The following is a 24,459-nucleotide window of genomic DNA, read 5'->3' on the forward strand; positions in this document are numbered from 1 at the left end:
TTCTCATAAAACAAATAACTTAAAAAAACAGCATGGGGGAAAAATTCAGTTGTTTGCGCCTCCCGTTAGCACCTTAAGAGGGCGCCAATTGGGGCGCAAAGCAACTAGCGCCCAGGCACGGCGATGTTTGCACCGCTCGCAAAATTAACTAGACATTTTGCGGCGGCCCTAAACACTTCCGCCACGATCTCCTGCGCCGGCAGATTGTGACGTCAGTCGAGTGCGCAACGCCCCATTAGCGCCCCAGACCGGATATTGAGTGGCGCCCCCTGCCTTACCGTCTGCCGCTAGCAACGACAGGTTGAGGGGAGCGTTATGCTGTCAGAAAGGGACTGGGGGAGCGCTATTTAAAGGCGACCGCTGCCTGCCTTTTTTTGTCGGTGACATTTTTGCACCACGCAGTCAGAGAGAGAGAGAGAGAGACTTCTGGAGAGATTCAACGCTGTGTTGAGGAGTTTTGGGTACTGAGCAGCACTTTGCAGGTTTATTTTGATTTGCCCTTCCTTGCTTTGCCAGCGCTCTGAGGTAGCGCCTCGCTCCTCGGCTTTTGCGATGTGTGAAGCGCCTGATTTAGCGCTCCAATCATCTCCAGGGGCGATAAAAGCCAAGTTTGCTGTCGGAGGTGATAATTAGTGCCAGGCGCTATACTTTGCGCACGGCCGATTATGGCGCCCCAAATGGGGTGATACTGAATCTTTCCCCCATGAAACATAAGCGTAACAGTGACACAATAATCAAGTGGCCGGAGAAAATGCGTTAGCAAATTAAACCCTCAGAAGTCTAACCCACGGCGCAATGTTTTGTTACAATTACAGATTCTATGAAACATGGTCGACCCAACAGCATTGACACCCGAAGCTGGCTTCACCGTTACAGAGACGTCCTGGTCCTCGGGAGGGAGTTCATACCCATGGGTTAAAGTGAATATCGATTCCACAAACCTCACAGACACTAACAATACCCGTGACTGCGATGTCAGTGCCAACTTCCAGTACCTCATGTTCCCCGTGGTCTACAGTGCTGTGTTTGTCGTTGGTATGCTGTCCAACTGCTGTGCCCTGTGGTACCTCTTCAGGAAGAAGGGCGCCTTCTCGCCCACCGACGTCTTCATGATTAACTTGGCCATGATAGACCTCATCTTTGCCGCAACCCTTCCGTTCAAAGTGGTCTATCACGCCTTGGAGAATGATTGGATCTTCGGGGAGCTGATGTGTAAAATCACCGGCTCCCTCTTCTTTGCTAACATGTACGGCAGCACTTTGTTCCTCACCTGCATCTGCGTGGATCGGTACATCGCCGTGGTCCATCCCATCAAATCACTGCAGCTCCGCAGGCCCCGCTACCGCGTCTTGGCCTGCTGCCTCATCTGGCTCGTTCTGGCCGCCAACCTCCTCTACTTGACTGTCAGAGGACCTCTGACCAACAAGTTCCCCAATGGAAAGACGGCCTGTCTGGAGAACTTCTCCTCGAGCTCCTGGAGCCGGCGCATTTCCGGGATCAGCATCGTGGCCGCGCTCATTGGTTTCTTCATTCCGTTGGTAGTTATCATGATCTGCTACCCGCTCATTGCCAGGAAGCTGCTGGAACCCACCGCCGGCAAACGCGCGGTGCACTCGGTGAAGAGGAAAGCCCTCCGCACGGTGCTCCTGGTGCTGGGAGTCTTCCTCATTTGCTTTGTCCCTTATCACCTCGTCCAGCTCGTCCACACCCTCAGGCGCATCAAAGTGCTGTCCAGCTGCCGGCTCATCCAGTTCACCTACTCCGCCCGACGGGTCACCATGGCACTGACCAGTCTCAACAGCTGCCTGGATCCCCTGATCTACTCCTTCGCAGGCGACTCCTTCAAGTGGAAAAGGCTGTGCTGTCTGGAGAAGGCTGGGTTTAATGTCACCTTTCAAAGCAAAAACACATCGGAGAGAAGGACTCGGCTGCCAGCCCTTGGAGCGTCTGGTCGCTGAGGTCTCAGGACTGGTCAGTTTCTGGTCGCTGAGATCTCAGGACTGGTCAGTTTCTGGTTGGTGAGATCTCAGGACTGGTCAGTTTCTGGTCACTAAGGTTTGAAAATTTCTGCACATCCCCAAAACAGAAGGAAAGCATTATTTTTAAATGATTTTGGAACATTACAGAAGCAATCTGTAAAAAGGGATAAAAATGTGGTTGGGCCAAACAGAAGAATTTCAAAAGAGTTAAATTAAGGAAGAGATTTTGGACTGTTTTAAGGAGCTATTGGGCCAAAGGAATTTAAAATAAAAATCCCAGGAAGATTTGGCTGGTTTAAAAGGACATGTTCGGGCTTGCAAAAGGCTGGGACAAAGGGGAGGTGGGGTAGGCCCCTGAGTTTGGATATTGGACTGTCTAGGAGTGTCCTGGGACACCCTAGTTTTACATAAGGACAATGAAACCTGTTTCCCGCCGAGAATTTGCAGAGCCAGGTACTGGAATAAACAGGACATGTCCCCAGCAACACAAAGGAAGGAACATTAGCCCTACAGGATACAGCAAACAAACCACAGTCCAAAACCAATTAAAAGAGATTGACAAACGTTTTGCATTTTTAAACTGGTTTCAAGGCAATCCCCAAACCAGTTAAAGGCCGATTAAGTTTAGATGAGCCATCCCCTAAACTCGTTAAGTTTGGATGGGCAATCCCCAAAGCTCGTTAAAGTTGTAAAACACATTAAAAATAACGAGCCCGCCAAATTTAACAAAGAAACCCGAGATTTGGCGGTCAGATAAGCCAGGTCCCAAATTAGTATAATTGAGGCCTGCCTTTTCAGTTCGATAGTCAGGCAGCCAGCTCGTCAGAAGGTCAGCTCAGAAGACAGAAGTTCAAGATCAGCCAAACAGCTCAAGAGAGAGATCATCATCGGTGACTTGAAGGAAGAAAGAAGAAACAGAGATCGTGGCAACCAAAGGCCTACAGAAACCAACAACCACCAATATTGCCACCAACCAGGTAATATTGGGCCATCGCGACCAACAAGAACCCAACCGCTGAAAAACTCACGAACCAAAGACTTGTTTCCACTCTACAGGCTAGTCTAACTTACCCCTGGGTAAGATTTGGACACAAAAGACCCTAACACTAGCCCTAACCAAAGAAAATCGGATACTCACCTGATACATCCAACAGCGCGACTAACTGCATCTGCGGACAAACCCAAACTGAAGACCCAACGCAGGTGCAGTCTTCTACCACGTCCGAGGTACGGCAGGCCCCAACCGCCACAACTAAGGAGAACCCCAAAATCGTGAACCTCTACAACTGTCAAAGTCGTTTTGGTGAGCATTTCCTGGTCCACTGGATTCCAGCCTAGCTAGTGTAGTGGGGTTAGGAGGGTAAGGGATTTTGTAAATTGTAATTCTCCCTCGCTTATTCCGTGTGTTCCCCACCCTTTTAGAGTATAAGTTTTATTGTATTGTATATTTTCCTGTCTCAAAATAAAGATCTGAATTCTTTTGACTAACCCAGGTGTCTGTTGCAAGTTTATTACAACCCCCAAATAAGTCCAAAGTCTAGAACAACAAGGGAGTGGGAGCGATTCGAACCGATCAAAGGAGTCAGAGGTGAAGCTAACAAACAACCCACATGCCACCCCTTACATCACTGAGATCTCAGGACTGGACTGTTTCTGGCCGCTGAGACCTCAGGACTTGTCAATTTCTGGTCACTGAGATCTCAGGACTGGTCTGTTTCTGGTCACTGAGATCTCAGGACTGGTCAGTTTCTGTCACTGAGATCTCAGGACTGGTCGGTTTCTGGTCACTGAGATCCCAAGACTGGGCTGTTTCTGGTCACTGAGATCTCAGGACTGCTCAGTTTCTGGTCACTGAGATCTCAGGACTGGGCTGTTTCTGGTCACTGAGATCTCAGGACTGGTCAGTTTCTGGTCACTGGGATCTCAGGACTGGGCTGTTTCTGGTCACTGAGATCTCAGGGCTGGGCAGTTTCTGGTCACTGAGATCCCAAGACTGGGCTGTTTCTGGTCACTGAGATCTCAGGGCTGGGCAGTTTCTGGTCACTGGGATCTCAGGACTGGACTGTTTCTGGTCACTGAGATCTCATGACTGGTCAATTTCTGGTCACTGGGATCTCAGGACTGGTCAGTTTCTGGTCACAGAGATCACAGGACTGGTCAGTTTCTGGTCATTGAGCTCTCAGGACTGGTCTGTTTCTTCTCGCTGAGATCTCAGGACTGGGCTGTTTCTGGTCACTGAGATCTCTGGGCTGGTCAGCTTCTGGTCATTGAGATCTCAGGACTGGTCTGTTTCTGGTCACTGAGATCTCAGGACTGGGCTGTTTCTGGTCACTGAGATGCCAAGGCTGGGCAGTTTCTGGTCACTGGGATCTCAGGACTGGGCTATTTCTGCTCACTGAGATCACAGGACTGGGCTATTTCTGGTCACTGAGATCCCAGGACTGGTCAGTTTTTGCTCACTGAGATCTCAGGACTGGTCAGTTTCTGCTCGCTGAGATCCCAGGACTGCTCAGTTTCTGCTTGCTGAGATCCCAGGACTGGTCAGTTTCAGGTCACTGAGATCTCAATACTGGGCTGTTTCTGGTCACTGAGATCCCAGGACTGGTCAGTTTCTGGTCACTGAGATCTCAGTACTGGGCTGTTTCTGGTCACTGGATACCAGGACTGGTCAGTTTCTGGTCACTGAGATCTCAGGACTGGGCTGTTTCTTGTTACTGAGGTCTCAGGACTGGGCTGTATCTGGTCACTGAGATCACAGGACTGGTCAGTTTCTGCTCACTGAGATCTCAGGACTGGGCTGTTTCTGGTCACTGAGATCTCAGGACTGGTCAGTTTCTGGTCACTGAGATCTCAGGACTGGGCTGTTTCTGGTCACTGAGATCACAGGACTGGTCAGTTTCTGCTCACTGAGATCTCAGGACTGGTCTCTTTCTGCTCGCTGAGATCCCAGGACGGGTCTGTTTCTGGTCACTGAGATATGGGGATTGGGCTGTTTCTGGTCACTGAGATCACAGGACTGGGCTATTTCTGGTCACTGAGATCTCAGGGCTGGTCAGTTTCTGGTCACTGAGATATGAGGATTGGGCTGTTTCTGGTCACTGAGATCACAGGACTGGGCTATTTCTGGTCACAGATCCCAGGACTGGTCAGTTTTTGCTCGCTGAGATCTCAGGACTGGTCAGTTTCTGGTCACTGAGATGTCAGGACTGGTCAGTTTTTGCTCGCTGAGATCTCAGGACTGGTCAGTTTCTGGTCACTGAGATCTCAGGACTGGTTAGTTTCTGTTCACTGAGATCTCAGGACTGGTTAGTTTCTGGTCACTGAGATCTCAGAACTGGTCAGTTTCTGGTCATTGAGATCTCAGGACTGGTCTGTTTCTGCTCGCTGAGATCTCAGGACTGGGCTATTTCTGCTCGCTGAGATCCCAGGACTTGTCAGTTTCTGGTCATTGAGATCTCAGATCTGGTCTGTTTCGGGTCAGTTAGCTCTCAGGATTGGGCTGTTTCTGGTCATCGATATCTCAGTGCTGGTCAGTTTCTGGTCACTGACATCTCAGGACTGGGCTATTTCTGCTCGCTGAGATCCCAGGACTGGTCAGTTTCTGGTCATTGAGATCTCAGGACTGGTCTGTTTCTGGTCACTTAGCTCTCAGGACTGGGCTGGATCTGGTCACTGAGATCTCAGGACTGGGCTGTTTCTGGTCACTGAGATCTCGGTACTGGGCTGTTTCTGGTCACAGAGATCCCAGGACTGGTCAGTTTCTGGTCACTGAGATCTCAGTACTGGGCTGTTTCTAGTCACTGAGATCCCAGGACTGGTCAGTTTCTGGTCACTGAAATCTCAGGACTGGTCAGTTTCTGGTCACTGAGATCTCAGTACTGGGCTTTTTCTAGTCACTGAGATCCCAGGACTGGTCAGTTTCTGGTCACTGAGATCTCAGGACTGGGCTGTTTCTGGTCACTGAGATCCCAGGACTGGACAGTTGCTGGTCACTGAGATCTCAGGACTGGGCTATTTCTGCTCGCTGAGATCCCAGGACTGGTCAGTTTCTGGTCATTGAGATCTCAGATCTGGCCTGTTTCGGGTCACTTAACTCTCTGGATTGGGCTGTTTCTGGTCATTGATATCTCAGTGCTGGTCAGTTTCTGATCACTGAGATCTCAGGACTGGTCTGTTTTTGCTCGCTGAGATCTTAGGACTGGTCAGTTTCTGGTCATTCTGACCTCAGGACTGGTCAGTTTCTGGTGACTGACATCTCAGGACTGGGCAGTTTCTGGTCACTGAGATCACATGACTGGGCTATTTCTGCTTGCTGAGATCTCAGGACTGGTCTCTTTCTGCTCGCTGAGATCCCAGGACTGGCCTGTTTCTGGTCACTGAGATATCAGGATTGGGCTGTTTCTGGTCAATGAGATCACAGGACTGGGCCGTTTCTGGTCACTGAGATCTCAGGACTGGGCTGTTTCTGGTCACTGAGATCACAGGACTGGTCAGTTTCTGCTCGCTGAGATCTCAGGACTGGTCTCTTTCTGCTCGCTGAGATCCCAGGACTGGTCTGTTTCTGGTCACTGAGATATGAGGATTGGGCTGTTTCTGGTCACTGAGATCACAGGACTGGGCTATTTCTGGTCACTGAGATCTCAGGGCTGGTCAGTTTCTGGTCACTGAGATATGAGGATTGGGCTGTTTCTGGTCACTGAGATCACAGGACTGGGCTATTTCTGGTCACAGATCCCAGGACTGGTCAGTTTTTGCTCGCTGAGATCTCAGGACTGGTCAGTTTCTGGTCACTGAGATATGAGGATTGGGCTGTTTCTGCTCACTGAGATCTCAGTACTGGGCTGTTTCTGGTCACTGAGATCCCAGGACTGGACAGTTGCTGGTCACTGAGATCTCAGGACTGGGCTATTTCTGCTCGCTGAGATCCCAGGACTGGTCAGTTTCTGGTCATTGAGATCTCAGATCTGGCCTGTTTTGGGTCACTTAGCTCTCTGGATTGGGCTGTTTCTGGTCATTGATATCTCAATGCTGGTCAGTTTCTGGTCACTGAGATCTCAGGACTGGTCTGTTTTTGCTCGCTGAGATCTTAGGACTGGTCAGTTTCTGGTCATTCTGATCTCAGGACTGGTCAGTTTCTGGTCACTGACATCTCAGGACTGGGCAGTTTCTGGTCACTGAGATCACATGACTGGGCTATTTCTGCTTGCTGAGATCTCAGGACTGGTCTCTTTCTGCTCGCTGAGATCCCAGGACTGGCCTGTTTCTGGTCACTGAGATATCAGGATTGGGCTGTTTCTGGTCAATGAGATCACAGGACTGGGCTATTTCTGGTCACTGAGATCCCAGGACTGGTCAGTTTTTGCTCACTGAGATCTCAGGACTGGGCTTTTTCTGGTCACTGAGATCCCAAGACTGGGCTGTTTCTGGTCATTGAGATCTCAGATCTGGTCTGTTTCTGGTCACTTAGCTCTCAGGACTGGACAGTTTCTGGTCATTGAGATCTCAGGACTGGTCTGTTTCTGCTCGCTGAGATCTCAGGACTGGACTATTTCTGCTCGCTGAGATCCCAGGACTGGGCTGTTTCTGGTCACTGAGATCTCAGGACTGGGCTGTTTCTGGCCACTGAGATCTCGGTACTGGGCTGTTTCTGGTCACAGAGATCCCAGGACTGGTCAGTTTCTGGTCACTGAGATGTCAGTACTGGGCTGTTTCAGGTCACTGAGATCACAGGACTGGGCTGTTTCTGGTCACTGAGATCTGAGGACTGGTCAGTTTCTGCTCGCTGAGATCTCAGGACTGGTCTGTTTCTGCTCGCTGAGATCTCATGACTGGTCAGTTTCTGCTTGCTGAGATCGCAGGACTGGTCAGTGCGATTTGGACAGGTTGGGGGAATGGGCGGATACGTGGCAGATGCACTATAATGTGGATAAATGCGAGGTTATCCACTTTGGGGGTAAAAACAGGAGGGTAGATTATTATCTAAATGGCAATAGATTGGGAGATGGGGAAGTGCAGAGGGACCTGGGTGTTCTTGTGCACCAGTCACTGAAGGAGAGCATGCAGGTGCAACAGGCGATTAAGAAGGCAAATGGTATGTTGGCCTTCATATCAAGGGGGTTCGAGTATAGGAATAGGGATACCTTACTACAGCTGTACAAGGTGCTGGTGAGACTGCATCTGGAATATTGTGTACAGTTTTGGTCGCCCCATCTGCGGAAGGATGTTCTTGCCATGGAAAGAGTGCAGCGGCGATTCACCAGGCTGATACCTGGAATGGCGGGAATGACCTACGAAGAGAGATTAAATAGTTTGGGCTTGTACTCACTGGAGTTTAGAAGATTGAGAGGGGATCTCATCGAAACATATAAAATTATGGCAGGCCTGGACAGGCTGAATTCAGAGAGAATGTTTCCAATGGCCGGGGAGCACAGAACCAGGGGCCACAGTCTAAAAATAGCGGGCAAATCATTTAAAACAGAGATGAGGAAGAATTTCTTCACTCAAAGAGTGGTGAGCCTGTGGAATTCCCTGCCACAGAGGGCTGTGAAGGTTAATTCAATAAATATTTTCAAGAGAGAATTGGATATATTTCTGAAGGCTAAGGGGATTAAGGGTTACGGAGAAAAGGCGGGGACGGGGTACTGAACTGGTAAGATCAGCTATGATCTCAGACGAAGATCAGCCATGATCTCATTGAATGGCGGAGCAGGCTCGAAGGGCCGAATGGCCTACTCCTGTTCCTATCTCTATGTATCTATGTATCTCAGGACTGGTCTGTTTCTGCTCGCTGAGATCTCAGGACTGGTCTGTTTCTGCTCGCTGAGATCTCAGGACTGGTCTGTTTCTGGTCACTTAGCTGTCAGGACTGGGCTGTTTCTGGTCACTGAGATCTCAGGACTGGGCTGTTTCTGGTCACTGGGATCCCAAGACTTGGCTGTTTCTGGTCACTGAGATCTCAGGACTGGTAAATTTCTGGTCACTGAGATCTCCGGGCTCGGCTGTTTCTCGTCACTGAGAGCTCAGGACTGGTCAGCTTCTGGTCACTCTGATCTTGGGACTGGTCAGTTTCTTGTCACTGAGATCTCAGGACTGGGCTGTTTCTCGTTACTGAGGTCTCAGGCTGGTCAGTTTCTGGTCACTGAGCTCTCAGGACAGATCTGTTTCTGGTCACTGAGATCTCAGGACTGGGCTGTTTCTGGTTACTGAGATCCCAAGACTGGGCTGTTTCTTGCCAGGCTCTTGACCTTGCCCAATGTGAAGGACGTTTAATGATGGGAGGGCAGTGACACTGAGGATAACTGGTGCTGCAACATCACCATTGGAAGGACAGTGTATTTACATCACTATCAAAACTTAGACACAGATGCACACTCACACATGTACACCCTCACACGAACACAATTACTCTCTCTCACACACACTCGCATACACAAACTTTCTCACACACGCCACACTTTCTCTCCAACAAACTCACACACACACACAAATACATTCCCTCTCTCACACACAGACACAACCATTCACACACACACACTCTCGCTCTCTCACACACGGACACACCCATTCACACATACACACACTCACACATGCACACAGACACACCCATTCACACACACACGCTCTATCTCTCTCACACACACAGACACACCCATTCTCACACTCACTCTCTCTCACACACAGACACACCCATTCACACTCACTCACTCTCTCTCACTCACACACACACAGGAACACCCATTCACACACACTCACTCTCTCTCTCACACACAAACACACCCATTCACACACACTCTCTCTCACACTCACACGCACACACACACGGACACACACACACTCTCTCACTCTCTCACTCTCTCTCTCTCTCACACACTCTCTCTCTCTCACACACCCACACTTCCCATCAGCATATGATCAGGATCAGGACCCTTTGCTGATCTCTACACCTTTCCCCACCACAGGGGCTCTGAGCCCTTGGCCGTTCTCCCACCATTGCCACAACACATGGGCTGAGTCGGGGCAGGTTACTGATACCCTCATTGTGCAAAATGATTATTCCACTGGGTCAGGAAGCAGCTGAAAATGCTCAACATCTCATTCAGGGCCTGAATGGCCTGTGGACAGAAAGCTTTTATTAAAAACCATTGTAATACAATAAGCAAAGACATTTCGAGTTGGTGTCCAGTTAATGTCATTTCAATTACATTTAAATACAGTTTCTACATATCCGCCCTCCTCTCAAACAGATCGACAAGTGCTGTAAGAAAATATAGTTTTAGAGGGAAATTAGATAGACTGGGCTGGAAAGGTTTAAATAGCTAAAGATTTGGCTGGAATTACTGGCCCGGAATTTGCGGTCGGAGTACGCCTCCGACCCAATAAAACTATGCTCACCTACCTCAGTTTCCAGGCTTTGGAGACTTCGGGTCCTCGGTCTGCAGGTGTATGCCCGCCTGAAGGTCCACGGACTCCAGGATGCAGGCGGTTCAGAAGCGTCCTTGTGCTCACATGCGCCAGGTCCTCCAATCAGAAAGGAGGACTCCTAATGGGCTTATGGTACTGGGACAAGTTAAGAAACAAAACATGACTCGAGATGAGGTGTGAATGGCGATGGCAGAACCATCAACAGCTACCATATACCCACGGATTTTCCATAAGCCTATTTGAAATCACAAATCAATTAAATAATTCATACAACTGGGATAAAAATAAATGTTTCCATTTTCAACTTTAATTAAAAGTCACTTCAATAAAAATTTAGTTTTTTGAAAATTTTTTTTACACATTTTCATCCGGGCCAATATTGGCCCAGAAATTCAGGTCGGAGACTTCCCGCGGGTGCAAGCCCCCGACCTGCACTTACCTAGCGTGCCGGCCGTTGAGCTGTGGGTCCACGGGGGATTCTGGTCCTGGGCCTCCTCCAACTGCCGGCGCGCAGTGCTTGCGTATCCCAGGGGCGCAGTTAGTTCGAAGCGTCCCCTGGGATCACGTGGGCCATGGAGAGCCAATGGGAGCAGGGAATGCTTCATTCATAAGTTTGACAGGAAGAGCTGTCCAACCTATAAATACTATAAGCCCCAAAACATCACTAAAACCTCAAATAATTTTTTTTTAAAAACATTACATTTTTAAATAAACTATAAATTACATGAAATAACTATTTTAAATAATAATTTAAATTTTTGAAAAAATTAATTACATTTTCTAATGGGGCTAAAAATAAACTTACCTTTCTTTAAAGTATTTAAAAATTATAAACCTGTGGAAAAAATGTTTTAATTTTAATTAATTCACCACTTACCTTGTTAAAAGCAGGCCTTGCGCCTGCCTTTTACATGTGTAACTGCTGGAGACTTACCCTCCCGGAGAAACCTGCAAAAAAAACGTAAGTTCATTGCGCACGCGCTGCCTCTCCGGCGCACGCGTTCCACCTCTCAACCCCTTCTTTCAGGGGAACGGAAGTGCCGGTTTCCCGCACATGCGCAGTGCATGCACGAAACCGGTACCCCGTGCGTACTCACGCGTTGGGACCCGAATATCTGGGCCATAATAGCATAAAGTAATGTTAAGTGTTTGTGCATGATTTTCCTTTAATTTTTAATTTAAGATTGATATTAACCCTTACGTTAGTGAGGGCAGGCCCTGCGCCTGCTTTTACCAGGTGTAAGGGATCCATGGGCATTGGCTGGGCAGAAATTGGGCAAATACCCCACTCTGCGCCAACGATACAGATCGCAAGCGCCAGGTTTTCACGCATGCAGAACCTGCGGGGCCTTTATGAAGGCTTACGATGCCATACACTGTGCACATGCCATCATCGGCAGCACAAGATGCGGGCCAATGCTTCGTAAAATGAAATGATTTTGACTAATTGCTACAAGTGCAGGATAACTAACCGCTAAAGGCGATATAAAAAGCTGCGACACCCTGAACATGAGCGTCCGAGGCCAAGCAAGCAAATTCATGGATGATCCTGTCGAAACCATCAAGTCTGAATGACAATCTATATATTCACGACTTAGTGAAGAACAGTTCTTTCAGTACTAACGTATAGCCTGTTATAGCAAGTGCTGTGGGCCAGAAAGAGGAACACACTGGGACATGAAACTGTCAAGAACGATATTTACATCATATACGCCTGAGCCATAGTCATGTGGACTCGGATGTCACAACCAGTCATGGAGCTTTCCATCATCAGCTGTTCGTCATTCATACTGGCTCAAGGCAATGGGGGAAGGAGAAATCTGATAGGCTCTAATAATTGTTGTGGGTATGATTCATAGCGAGCGGGTTCGAGTACAAGAACAAGGATGTCTTGCTGCAGTTGTACAGGGCCTTGGTGAGACCACACCTTGAGTAATGTGTGCAGTTTTGGTCGCCTTATCTGAGGAAGGATGTTCTTGTCATGGAGGGAGTGCAGCGAAGATTCACCAGGCTGATACCTGGGATGGCAGGAATGATGTATGAGGAGAGATTGGGTCGATTGGGCTTATACTCACTGGAGTTTAGAAGAATGAGAGGGGATCTGATTGAAACTTATAAAATTTTAACAGGACCAGACAGACTGGATGCAGGAAGGATGTTCCCAATGGTCGGGGAGTCCAGAACCAGGGGTCACAGTCACAGTCTAAGGATAAGGGGTAAGCCATTCAGGACAGAGATGAGGAGGAATTTCTTCACCCAGAGAATGGTGAACCTGTGGAATTCTCTACCACAGTAGGCAGTTGAGGCCAATTCATTAAATATATTCAAGGAGTTAGATATATTTTGCACGGCTAAAGGGATCAAGGGATATGGGGCGAAAGCAGGGAGAGGGTACTGAATTTGGTTGATCAGCCATGATCTCATTAAATGGCGGAACAGGCTCAAGGGGCCGAATGGCCTTCTCCTGATCCTATCATCTATGTTTCCATGTTTCTGTACCTCTCTTTCTGTATCCCTGTGAATGTTTCTCTCTTCCTGTCTCTCTGTGAATGTCTATCTCTCTCTGCCTCTCTGTGTATGTCTCTCTGTTGAATCCGTGATTCTTAAAGGATGATGTTTTCCAATAACTAGACGGAGGCTGTAACTTAACAATCAACAGGTGTTTACTGGAGGAGGGTAGTCTAAAGACTAAGGCCTAGAAATTCAGTTGCGTCCGCCAGCTGTTAGCGCCGTAAGAGGGGTAGATTTCCAGCGCAAGGCACTTAGCGCCCAGGCGCAGGCCGATCTGCGCCTACGCCCAACTTCAGTTGACATTTAGCGCCGGCGCAAAGTGTTTGCGCCCGCTCAGCTGCGCGCGCAGCTTATGACGTCATTTCGTCGTGCAACGCTGTTTGTGCACCCCAAACCGGAAATTCAGTGGCGCCCGCCCAATGTGGGCGTGGCGCTGTTAAGAACTGTGAAGTGGAACGCAGCAGAGGCCCTGCGGGCCTCAGGGAGCACTAATTAAAGGGCACTTACACTGAACTATAAAGGCCAGCCATTTTGCTGCAATGACTTGAGTGCTTTGGATTTCTGGACAGAGACCAAGGAACAGACCTTCCTGATTTGGGACAACATAGGAGAGGTATTTTTTGGCTTCTGGCCAGAGCTTGGACATTTGACTCTTTGTGATTTCACTGTTTGCAAGTTTATTATGGGGGCTGCATGGGGTTCCAACCCTCAGTTCCAGCATTATGTGCGAAGGGCTCGCAGACGCTGTGTGAGAGGGCCAGCCATGCCTAGACGCAGAGGGGCCATCAGGCGTCGGCAACGTAGGCCTTACCCACTCAGGGAATACCAGCAGCAGGTGTCCTATCTCACCATGACTGCCGCGCATTGTGTTAAGAGGCTGCGCTTCAGAAGGGAGGTGGTTGCAGAGATCTGCCAGCTGCTTCACAGAGATCTGCGTCCACAGCTGATGTGCAGGACGTCTCTGTCGGTGGAAGTGAAGGTCACGGTGGCTCTGAACTTTTATGCAAGCGGCTCATTCCAAGCCGCTGCTGGGGACATAGTGAACATCTCCCAGTTCGCCGTGCATCGCTGCATCCGGCAGGTCACCGATGCCCTTTTCGCAAGGAGACACCAATTCATCTCCTTCCCCATGACCCTAGAGAGGCAGGAGCAGCGTGCAGTCAGATTTGCGAGGATCGCCGACTTCCCCATGGTGCAGGGCGCCATTGACTGCACGCATGTGGCTATGCGGGCACCTATCGACAATGCCGAGGATTACCGCAACCGGAAGGGCTACCATTCCCTCAATGTACAGCTGGTGTGTGACCACAGGCAGCGCATCCTAGCTGTCAATGCCCGCTTTCCAGGAAGCAGCCACGATGCATTTATCCTGCGCCAGACTACTGTGGCTGACATGTTCGAGGCACAGCCTCCACCAAGGGGATGGCTTATTGGGGACAAGGGCTACCCTTTGTGTACATGGCTCATGACCCCGCTCCGCGCGCCCAGGACCCCTGCGGAGGAGGCATACAACGAAAGCCATCAAGCCACAAGGAACATCATAGAGCAAACGATTGGCGTCCTCAAGCAACGGTTCCGCTGCCTGGATCGTTCCGGCGGATCTCTCCAGTATTCGCCGGATAGAGTCTCCCAGTTCGTCGTCGTTTGCTGCATGCTGCACAACCTGGCTATCCGCAGGACTCAGGCACTGCCACCTCACGTTGGACCACCACCTCAGGAGGACGAGCAGGAGGACCATGAGGAGGAGGAGGAGGAGGAGGAGTACCAGCCCAGGAGGGAGCCACAAGGTCCAAGGGCCGTCCGCCGGCGGCTTATTGAACGACACTTCTAGGCCCCCTGTCAGGGAATGGCTTGTGGCAATGAACGCACCTGAATGCAGCCGCTCCGCAAGCCCTCAGCCGGTTAACGCAACAACCACTTGAAACATGACACCTGGACAAGCTGAATAAATAAAAAGCTTTATTTAACAAACTCAGGGCCCTTCCCACATGAAACACAAAAACAGACAACACCCCCAAAAAACAGTCACAAACATCTCTCACTCCCACAACCTGGGGAGGAATAACAAAACTTGTCCATCCAATTGGCCTCATCCTTGGCCTAACCAAGACAAACCCCCCCATACAGAACACAAACACACCCATATAAAAAAACATTTGCCTTCATCTTCGGCCTTAGCAAAATAAGCCCCCCCCATACAGAACACAAACACCCCCATATAAAAAAACAGTTGGCAACACACTCTACTTGGTGTGCCGACAGGGCGAGTCCTTGTGCAGGCTTCTCCGGCCCCTGCCCGACCTGTTGCTCTGCCTCAACCTGGGCCCTGTGGGTGTTGCAGGGCTGGGGGAAGGCTCCTGAGGGGCACAATGCGTGACGGCAGATGCCCTTGGGTGTCGGCCTAGACGAGGTCCGGCCCTGGAGGGGCCGGCTGCTGACTGCTGCAGCTGTGGCTGGGCAGCATCAGTCTCTCCAGCAGTTCGTCGCAGCTTGGCTGGGGGAGTGGCAGTGGCGGCTGCATCAATGGGGGCAAGCTGCCTGATGCCAGGCGCTCGCTGGTCGCCAGAGACACTGGCACTCGGCCGGGCTGGCACTGCAGCAAGCGCAGCAATCTGGTGAAGGCCAGACCGCTGTGCTGCAGCAGGGCGGCGGGTGCCCTGGCGATGCTTCCGTGACACAGCGAGTGTGGCAGAAGTGAGTGCCCGAACTGCCCTGGTCTGTGCCCGCATCAGATCAGCCAGTGTCTGCACGGCACCACTCATGAACTGTCGACTCGCGTCCTGTGCTGCCGCGAGTTGGTCGACACCCCTGGCCTGTGAGTCCCCGAAATCGGCCACACTATGAGCCAGGGACTCAATGGCCTGAGGCAACTGTCCCACAATCCCCATGAACTCGTTGTGGCGCCGCTCCGAGGCCGCGGACATTTCATCAAGGAGGCGCACCTCCTGGGCGAGGACCGTCTCCGGACTGGAGGCCGGACTCTCCCTCTGGGGAGAAGGCCGCCGAGCTGCCCGACTCTTCCCGCGTGCCTGGACGCCACTGGGCCCAGCAACTACACCCCCCTGCAACACTTCCCCCCTCTGTGGAGAAGGCCGCTGAGCTGCCCGACCCTTCCCGCGTGCCAGGACGCCACTGGGCCCAGCAACTACACCCCCCTGCAACACTTCCCCCCTCTGTGGAGAAGACAGCCGTGCTGCCCGACCCTTCCCGCGTGCCTGGACGCCACTGGGCCCAGCAACTACACCCCCCTGCAACACATCCCCCCTCTGTGGAGAAGGCAGCCGTGCTGCCCGACCCTTCCCGCTTGCCTGGACGCCACTGGGCCCAGGAGCTACACCCCCCTGCAACACTTCCCCCTGGCTCTCCTCCAGGCAAGACGTGTCCCCTCCATTGCCATCCCCTGGCGCGGATGAGGGTTCCCCCGATGTGCCGCCTTCCTCTTGGTCCTCGTCGTCCTCCTCTTCCGAGGGACTGGCACTCTCAGCTTCAGGGACCTCCTCCTCACCAGCTGAAAGCAGGAAGGCACAAGAGTAGCTTTAGAGTGAGGACAGGGCGTCAGCGAGGGAGGCATGATTGGTGGCATTATGCGCATTGGTCGGACAGTGGCAAAGGATGTAGATCTGAAGCGCAAGGGGAACGAGAGAGGTGCAAACGGCCATGTCCTTACCATTGGGGCCCAGCACAGGGTCGGCATCTCCAATAGCGACGGGGCCAACCACCCAGCCACGCATGAGTCGAGCCACGCGCTCCTCCAGGTCACTGAGCTCCTGGAACTGGGCACGGCCTCCCCCGGTGACAGTGTGGCTCCTCAGATTCTGCGCCAGCTTGGCCTGCAAGAGAAAGGATGGCCTCTAAGTACAGTGTGGTGCCCTGTTGTTGTGTGCACTGCCTCCCATGGTGGAATAGCTTGGCCAGTGTGGTGCCCTGTTGTTGTGTGCACTGCCTCCCATGGTGGAATAGCTTGGCCAGTGTGGTGCCCTGTTGTTGTGTGCACTGCCTCCCATGGTGGAATAGCTTGGCCAGTGTGGTGCCCTGTTGTTGTGTGCACTGCCTCCCATGGTGGAATAGCTTGGCCAGTGTGGTGCCCTGTTGTTGTGTGCACTGCCTCCCATGGTCGAATAGCTTGGCCAGTGTGGTGCCCTGTTGTTGTGTGCACTGCCTCCCATGGTCGAATAGCTTGGCCAGTGTGTAAAGTGCAGAGAGTGCTATTGATGATCATGCCATTGCCATAGCTGCGGGAGGAGGGCTGGCCATTAGGCCTTTGAGGTCCCTTTGCCCATAATGTGAGGTGCACATGCAAGGATGAGGAGGACACTGGAAAGGGTACTCACCCTGACCAACCGAGTGAGGTCGTTGTACTTCTTGCGGCATTGGTCACCAGTCCTGGGGACATCGCTGTTGGCTGACACCCTCAGGGCGATTTCCCTCCAGGCTCTCCTGTACTGCCTCCTGGGAGCCTTCTTGCCACTGTCCGGGCACAAGATCTCTCTGTTCTTTTCCAACCCCCTAAGCAGCACCCTCAAAGCATGCTCTGAGAAGCGCTGCGCTCGTTCACGGGCCTTCTCCATGGCTTCAGGCGCTATTTGGGTCCACCAGCAGTGTTCAGGCCTAGCTGCAGGGCTCCACTATCCAGGGCGTGGCAGCAGACAAAGTCGACCCTTCCCCCTTTAAGAGCTGGCCGGCGTCAGGGTGTCTGCTGTCAATCAAAACATGACCGCACCTGCGCTGCGCCCGGCCTCGGCGTTATCAGTCCGCACCGCCGGCTTAGCGCCTAAAGATAGGTGTGCAACGCCAGTTTTAGCGCTCGCCCAAACTCCTTGGCCAAAGCTACTGAATTTCGGCGAAGTGGCCTCCACTTTCCGGCGGGCGCTAACTTTAGCGGCCGCCCGACTTTACCGCCCCAAAAGTGGCTAGACTGAATTTCTAGGCCTAAGGCCTAGAAATTCAGTTGGTTGCGCCAGCCGGTAGCGCCTTAGGAGGAGTAGATGTCGGGTGCTAGGCGGCTAGCGGCCGGGCGCAGCGTGATCTGCACCTCTCCCCAACTTCACTCACAATTTAGCGGCGGCGCAAAGTCTTTGCGCGCGCTCAGCTGCGCGCGCAGATCCTGACGTCATTTCCTCATGCAACGCCCTTTGTGCGCCCCAAACCGGAAATTCAGTCGCGATGCCCCATTGTGCGCCTGGCGCCCCTAGCGACTGGTAGAGTGGAATGGTGTTGAGTCGATGCGGGGCGCGGGGGGCGCAAATTAAAGGGCACTCCTCCTGCACTATAAAAGGCTGCCATTTCGCAGCACTCCTTGAGAGACGGATCTTTGCAGAGAGACCAAGGTAGAGAGCTTTCTGCTTTGGCTCAACACTCGGACAGGTACTTGTGGCTTCAGGCCACAGCTTTCCACTTGTCTTTGCCTTCATTGACATATCATTGTTTGCTAACATATTATGGGGGCTGCAATGGGTGCAAACGCTGGCTTTCTCCATTGCATCCAAAGGGCTCACAGACGCCATGAGAGAGTGGCAGCCCTGGCTAGACGGAGAGGGGGCAACAGGCGTCGGGAAAGGAGGCCTTACCCACCCAGGGTATACCGCCAGCAGTTCTCCTATCTCAACATGTCTGACGAGCAGTGTGTTCGGAGGCTGCGATTCCGAAGGGAGGTGGTCACAGAGATCTGCCACCTGCTTGGCGGTGATCTGCAGCCACAGCTGAGGAGCAGGACGTCTCTGTCGGTGGCAGTGAAGGTGACGGTGGCTCTCAACTTCTATGCCACCGGCTCCTTCCAATCCGCTACTGGGGACATTTCCAACATCTCCCAGTTCGCCGTGCATTGCTGCATCCGCCAGGTGACCAATGCCCTTTTCAAAAGGAGACGTCAGTTCATCTCCTTCTCCATGGCCCTTGCCAAGCAGCATCAGCGTGCAATGGGCTTTGCAGCATTCGCGGGCTTCCCCATGGTGCAGGGCGCCATTGACTGCACGCATGTGGCTTTGCGGGTGTAGTGTATGTACCCGTCTACCTTTAAGAGAACTATTGTATGTAACCGTCCACCTTTAAGAGAACTACTTTAGGTGTTGCACTACTTTGTTGGCTTCTGTGTACTGTAATACCGACGGTGACCACACCGGTATATAAGTGCTGTGTCAGGATTTATTGGGCAGATTCGCCCTGACCTTCGAATAGTAAAGTCCTGTTTTAAGTTACTCTTGGAGTCTGTGTATTAATTAACTAAACAACCCACAGACTTTACAGTGGCGACGAGTCCGATCGTACCCTGCGGCAACAATACTTCCGAAGCAGTTAACGAGCGTCGAGAAGAGGCAACCGCCCTCGTCGTTCTGCTGGGGGAAAACTCGAGGCTGCAGAACTAGAAAGGAAGAAGAAGTTAGAGACAAAGACATCCATCAGCAACAGGCACTGACTGTCCCTTCTGCCACGGTGAGGAGTGAGCCAATCAGCACGAGAAGCAAGGCGGCCACGGTGACTGTGAGTAAGGGAAAGTAAAAAGAATAACCGGAGGATAAGGGCGGTGCACTCGACCACGGTCGAGGGGGAAAGGAGCCGGACAGAAGTCGGGTCCAGAGGCGCTGAGACTGGGGCAGCGTGGAGCAAGGAAGCCGCGGTACAGACAGGCTGGGGGACGCAACGGCGTCGTGAGACAGCTAGACCGCGACCGGCGAAAAAGGCCGGGCAGCGACCGAAGCCACGAAGCGCTGCGACCGGGAGCGTAGGCGCGGGAAGAGATAAACTCAGCCGCAGCCGGGGAGGGAAGCACCGGACTGCGAGAGGGCTGGGAGGCGTGATTGGGAGCCGAGTGAGCGGGAGAGGCAGAGCCGACCAAGGGGGAACTGAGCGAGAGCCAGTCCAGCGGCTGAAACTGTTCTCCGTCAATGGGGTGTACCCAGCGCCGGTAGAGCCGAGCGAGCGGGAGAGAGACAGAGCCCGAGCAAGGGGAACAGAGTGAGAGCCAGCCCAGCGGCTGAAACTGTTCGCCGTCAACGGGGTGTACCCAGCGCCGGTTGCCCTGCCGAGAAAAGGGAAAGCACTGAAGCCGACGCGCAGGCTGTGAACCTGAAAGCCAGCGGCCGTCGCCCGTGGGGAAAGTGTACCCTTCCCGCTAGGGAAGAAACGCGGGAAGCCGCCATTAGGCGGGGAAGAAGACAGAAGCGGGAAACCGCCATTGAAGTGGGCGGGGAGAGAAGATAAGCGCGGGAAACCGCCATTTTTGCGGGAACCGCCATCTTGGGAAAAAAAAAAAGAAAAGAAAATTTAAAGAAATAATTCGTGGTGTTATCAGGAAGAGAGGAAGATGCCTAAGCGTGGTAACATCAACAATTTTAATTCCGAGGTAGAAGACTGGGCCACGTATGTGGAACGCATTGAGATCTATTGTGAGGCCAATAAAATAGAAGAAGATGACAAAGCTATAACCTTGCTAAACTCGATGGGCGCGAAGACATACGGGCTCTTGAAGCATCTACTAGCACCAGCTAAACCGGCGGATCAGACTTTCGATGATATTGTGACTGTTCTGAAGGATCACTTGAACCCCACACCGTTGATGTTGGCGGAACGATTCAAATTCTATGCGAGAACGCAAAGGAAAGACGAAAGCAACGCAGAATACTTGGTCGAACTGCGTAGACTAGCGAAACACTGCCAGTTTGGAGGGAATCTGACAGAGGCATTGCGAGACAAGTTCGTGTCCAGCAATTTGGCAGAGGGCCATGGAGCAGGTATTACAAGGAATTCCAAGCACGCAGTGTTACTTAGACGATATCCTGATTACAGGAGAAGACGAGGAAGAACACCTCACAAATTTGAAACTGGTGCTCACTAGGTTGAAGGAATATGGCCTTCGAGTTAATCGCAAGAAATGTGAGTTCTTCCAAAAACGGATCTCGTACTGCGGTCATGTCATTGACCGAGAGGGGCTGCACAAGTCACCTGACAAGATAGAAGCTGTCGTGAAGGCCCCCGCTCTGGAAAACGTATCACAGTTAAGATCATTCTTGGGGTTGATTAATTATTATCACAAGTTTCTGCCGAATCTATCCACGGTGCTGCATCCGCTGAATGCTCTGTTGCGGAAAGAAGTACCATGGAAGTGGAGTGAGGAATGTAAAAAGGCCTTTCGCAGAAGCAAGGCGTTGATTACCTCTGAAGAAGTGTTGGCTCATTCCAACCCAACGTTACCTTTTCGTCTAGCTTGTGATGCTTCCCCCTATGGAATTGGAGCAGTACTTTCACACAAGTTACCAAATGGCTCGGAAAGGCCAGTGGCATTCGCGTCCCGATCATTGACCTCCGCGGAGCGAAATTATGCTCAAATAGATAGGGAGGCCCTCAGCCTTGTGTGGGGCATAAAGAAATTAAATCATTACCTGCAGGGCAAGAAGTTCACATTACTGACAGACCACCAGCCGTTGGTGTCCATATTCAACCCTAACAAGGCCGTTTCCACCATGACAGCGCAAAGGTTGCAGAGGTGGTCCGTGTTACTTGGGGCACACCAATATGACATCAAATACAAAAGGTCCAAACAGCATGGAAATGCTGATGGGTTATCGCGCTTGCCATTGCCGATAGTAGAAGAAGCGACTACAGTGGACCCGGTAGAGATGTTCCACTCCTCCATAGTGGAATGTCTACCAGTAACAAATTCGATGATCGAAAACGAAACAAGAAATGACCCGACTCTCTCACGAGTCTATGATTTAACGGTGGAGGGATGGCCAGCACAGGGCGAACCAACGCTGCCAGCATTTTCGCAGAGAAAAGAACAGCTGTCAGTGTGTCGAGGAACCCTGATGTGTGGATCTAGAGTGGTGATTCCACCCAAACTTCAACAGAAGGTGTTAAAGGAGCTGCACGAGGGACATCTGGGTGGAGTGAAAATGAAGAACCTAGCAAGAGCGTTTGTGTGGTGGCCAGGCATTGATGGGGACATCGAAGAAATCACTAAGAGCTGTCTAGGATGCCAGAAGGTCCAAAACGCGCCACCACAGGCTCCTCTGCATCCATGGGAGTGGCCCTCATCTCCTTGGCAAAGGGTACACATCGACTTTGCTGGTCCATTTATGGACTCAATGTTTCTAATAGCGGTGGATGCACACTCCAAGTGGCCGGAGGTAATAAAGATGTCCACCACCACCACGGAAAAAACCATCACAGTGTTAAGGACCATATTTGCTAAGAATGGGCTGCCGGAACAGATCTGTTCTGATAATGGACCGCAATTTGTGCCCAAAGAATTCAAGAAATTCTTAAAGAGCAATGGGGTTAAGCACTACACGTCAGCCCCATACCATCCCGCCTCCAATGGATTGGCTGAAAGGTTTGTCCAGACCTTCAAGAAGGCCATAAAGGCCATGGGTAATGAAGCCATTAACTTACAACATAAGGTGGATAGCTTCTTGTTGGCGTACAGGAATGCAATACATGCAGTCACAAATCAAACTCCCGCCATGATGTTTTTTAATCGACGACTAAGATGCCGGCTGGATTTGCTTAAGCCAAACGTCAGAAGGGACGTAGAGAACCGGCAATTCCAGGGCATGAATGAAAGGCCAACTAGATCTTTTCAGATAGGTCAACAAGTTTTGGCCCGGGACTACCGTACCGAGAAATGGCAGCCTGGAACTATTGGAAAAAGGCTAGGGCCGTTGATGTATACGGTGAACATTGGGGACAGTATAATAAGGCGCCATGTTGACCAGATCATAGGGTCAGCCACAAATGGCCAGCCTACTCCACCACCTTACACGGTTAATGTTGAGACAGAGATACCCAGAACACCTACCTCCGATCTGGTAATACTGGAATCAGATGAACCTGACACTGTCCTTCAAGCCGAATCGACCTTGCCAGAAGCACCTACTACCCCGCCGGGTGTTACGACACCACCGAGGCGTTATCCGGACAGAGTCCGGAAACCTCCAGAGAGACTGAATCTGTGAACTGTCTTGCATAAAGTTGTATATATGTTATAATGTATGTTTAATGGGGAATCAGTATGTTGTAAGCTAAAAAGGGAGGATTGTAGTGTATGTACCCGTCTACCTTTAAGAGAACTATTGTATGTAACCGTCCACCTTTAAGAGAACTACTTTAGGTGTTGCACTACTTTGTTGGCTTCTGTATACTGTAATACCGACGGTGACCACACCGGTATATAAGTGCTGTGTCAGGATTTATTGGGCAGATTCGCCCTGACCTTCGAATAGTAAAGTCCTGTTTTAAGTTACTCTTGGAGTCTGTGCATTAATTAGCTAAACAACCCACAGACTTTACAGCGGGCACCTCTGGAGAATTCCGAGGATTACCGCAACCAGAAGGGCTACCATTCGCTCAACGTCCAGCTGGTGTGTGACCACAGGCAGCTCATCCTAGCTGTCAATGCCCGCTTTCCAGGCAGCAGCCACGATGCCTTCATCCTGCGCCAGGCTTCTGTGGCAGACATGTTCCAGGCCCAGCCTCACCCACGAGGATGGCTTCTCGGGGACAAAGGCTATCCTTTGTGTACCTGGCTGATGACCCCGCTCTGTGCGCCCAGCACCCCTGCTGAAGAGGGATACAACGATAGCCATCAAGCGACCAGGAACATCATTGAGCAAACAATCGGCGTCCTGAAGCAACGGTTCCGCTGTCTGGATCGTTCCGGTGGAGCCCTACAATATTCGCCGGAGCGAGTCTCCCATTTCGTGGTCGTTTGCTGCATGCTGCACAACCTGGCTATCCGCAGGACTCAGCCACTGCCACCAGAGATTGGAGGGCCACCTGAGGAGGAGGAGGAGGAGGAGGACCAGCACAGGAGGGAGGCAGAAAGTGCAAGGGCCGCCCGTCGCCGGCTTATTGAACGTCGGTTCTAGGCCCCCTCTCGGGGAATGGCTTGTGCCAATGTCAGCAGATGAATGTAGCAGCTCCACAAGCCCTCAGCCGAGCAGGGCAACCAGGACTTGACAAAAAAACCATGCACAGTGCAATTTAAGAACATTAATTTATTGCAAACCTCTGCCCTTCCCACATTACAACCTCATGTGGAGAAGCCCCCTCCAAAAACACAAAACCAACAGTCTCGGCCTTACAAAAACTAAAAAAGACACCAGTCTCGGCCTTACAAAAACAAAGAAAGACACCAGTCTCGGCCTTACAAAAACCACAAACCATTTGTGCAGACCTTCTACTTTTTGCCCTGCGAGGGCGATGCCTTGCGCATCCTTGCCTGGCCCCTGCCCGCCCTGCAGCGCCTCCTCAATGGGAGCCCAGTGGCTGCAGCAAGGCTGGGGGAAGGCTGCTGAGGGTCAGATGGCGAGACGCCAGATGCCCTTGGGGGTCGGCCTGCACCAGCTCTGGCCCTGGAGGGGCCGGCTGCTGACTGCTGCAACTCTGCTTGGGCGGCAGCAGTCTGTCCAGCGGCTCGTGGCAGCTGCAATGGCGGAGTGGCAGTGTCGGCTGCAGGAATGGTGCCAACCTGACAGATCGCAGGTGCTCGCTGGTCGCCTGATACATTGGCACTCGCACGGGCCAGCACTGCAGCATGCGCAGCAAACAGCTG

The 24,459-nt window shown here is 51.7% G+C and overlaps 1 protein-coding gene across 1 annotated transcript; it reads left to right on the top strand.

Annotated features, from left to right (window-relative positions):
• Positions 1-743: 743 nt before the first annotated feature.
• On the top strand, positions 744-3,467 carry LOC147090045 (lysophosphatidic acid receptor 6-like). Its single transcript, XM_085977220.1, has one exon. It carries the CDS (start codon positions 828-830, stop codon positions 1,956-1,958), a length of 1,131 nt encoding a protein of 376 aa, XP_085833346.1. The 5' UTR covers positions 744-827; the 3' UTR covers positions 1,959-3,467.
• The last annotated feature ends 20,992 nt before the right edge of the window (positions 3,468-24,459 follow it).

Source organism: Somniosus microcephalus, unplaced genomic scaffold, assembly GCF_052327205.1.
Source record: "Somniosus microcephalus isolate GS21.2 unplaced genomic scaffold, FLI_Smic_1.0 unresolved_chr4, whole genome shotgun sequence".
NCBI lineage: Eukaryota > Metazoa > Chordata > Chondrichthyes > Squaliformes > Somniosidae > Somniosus > Somniosus microcephalus.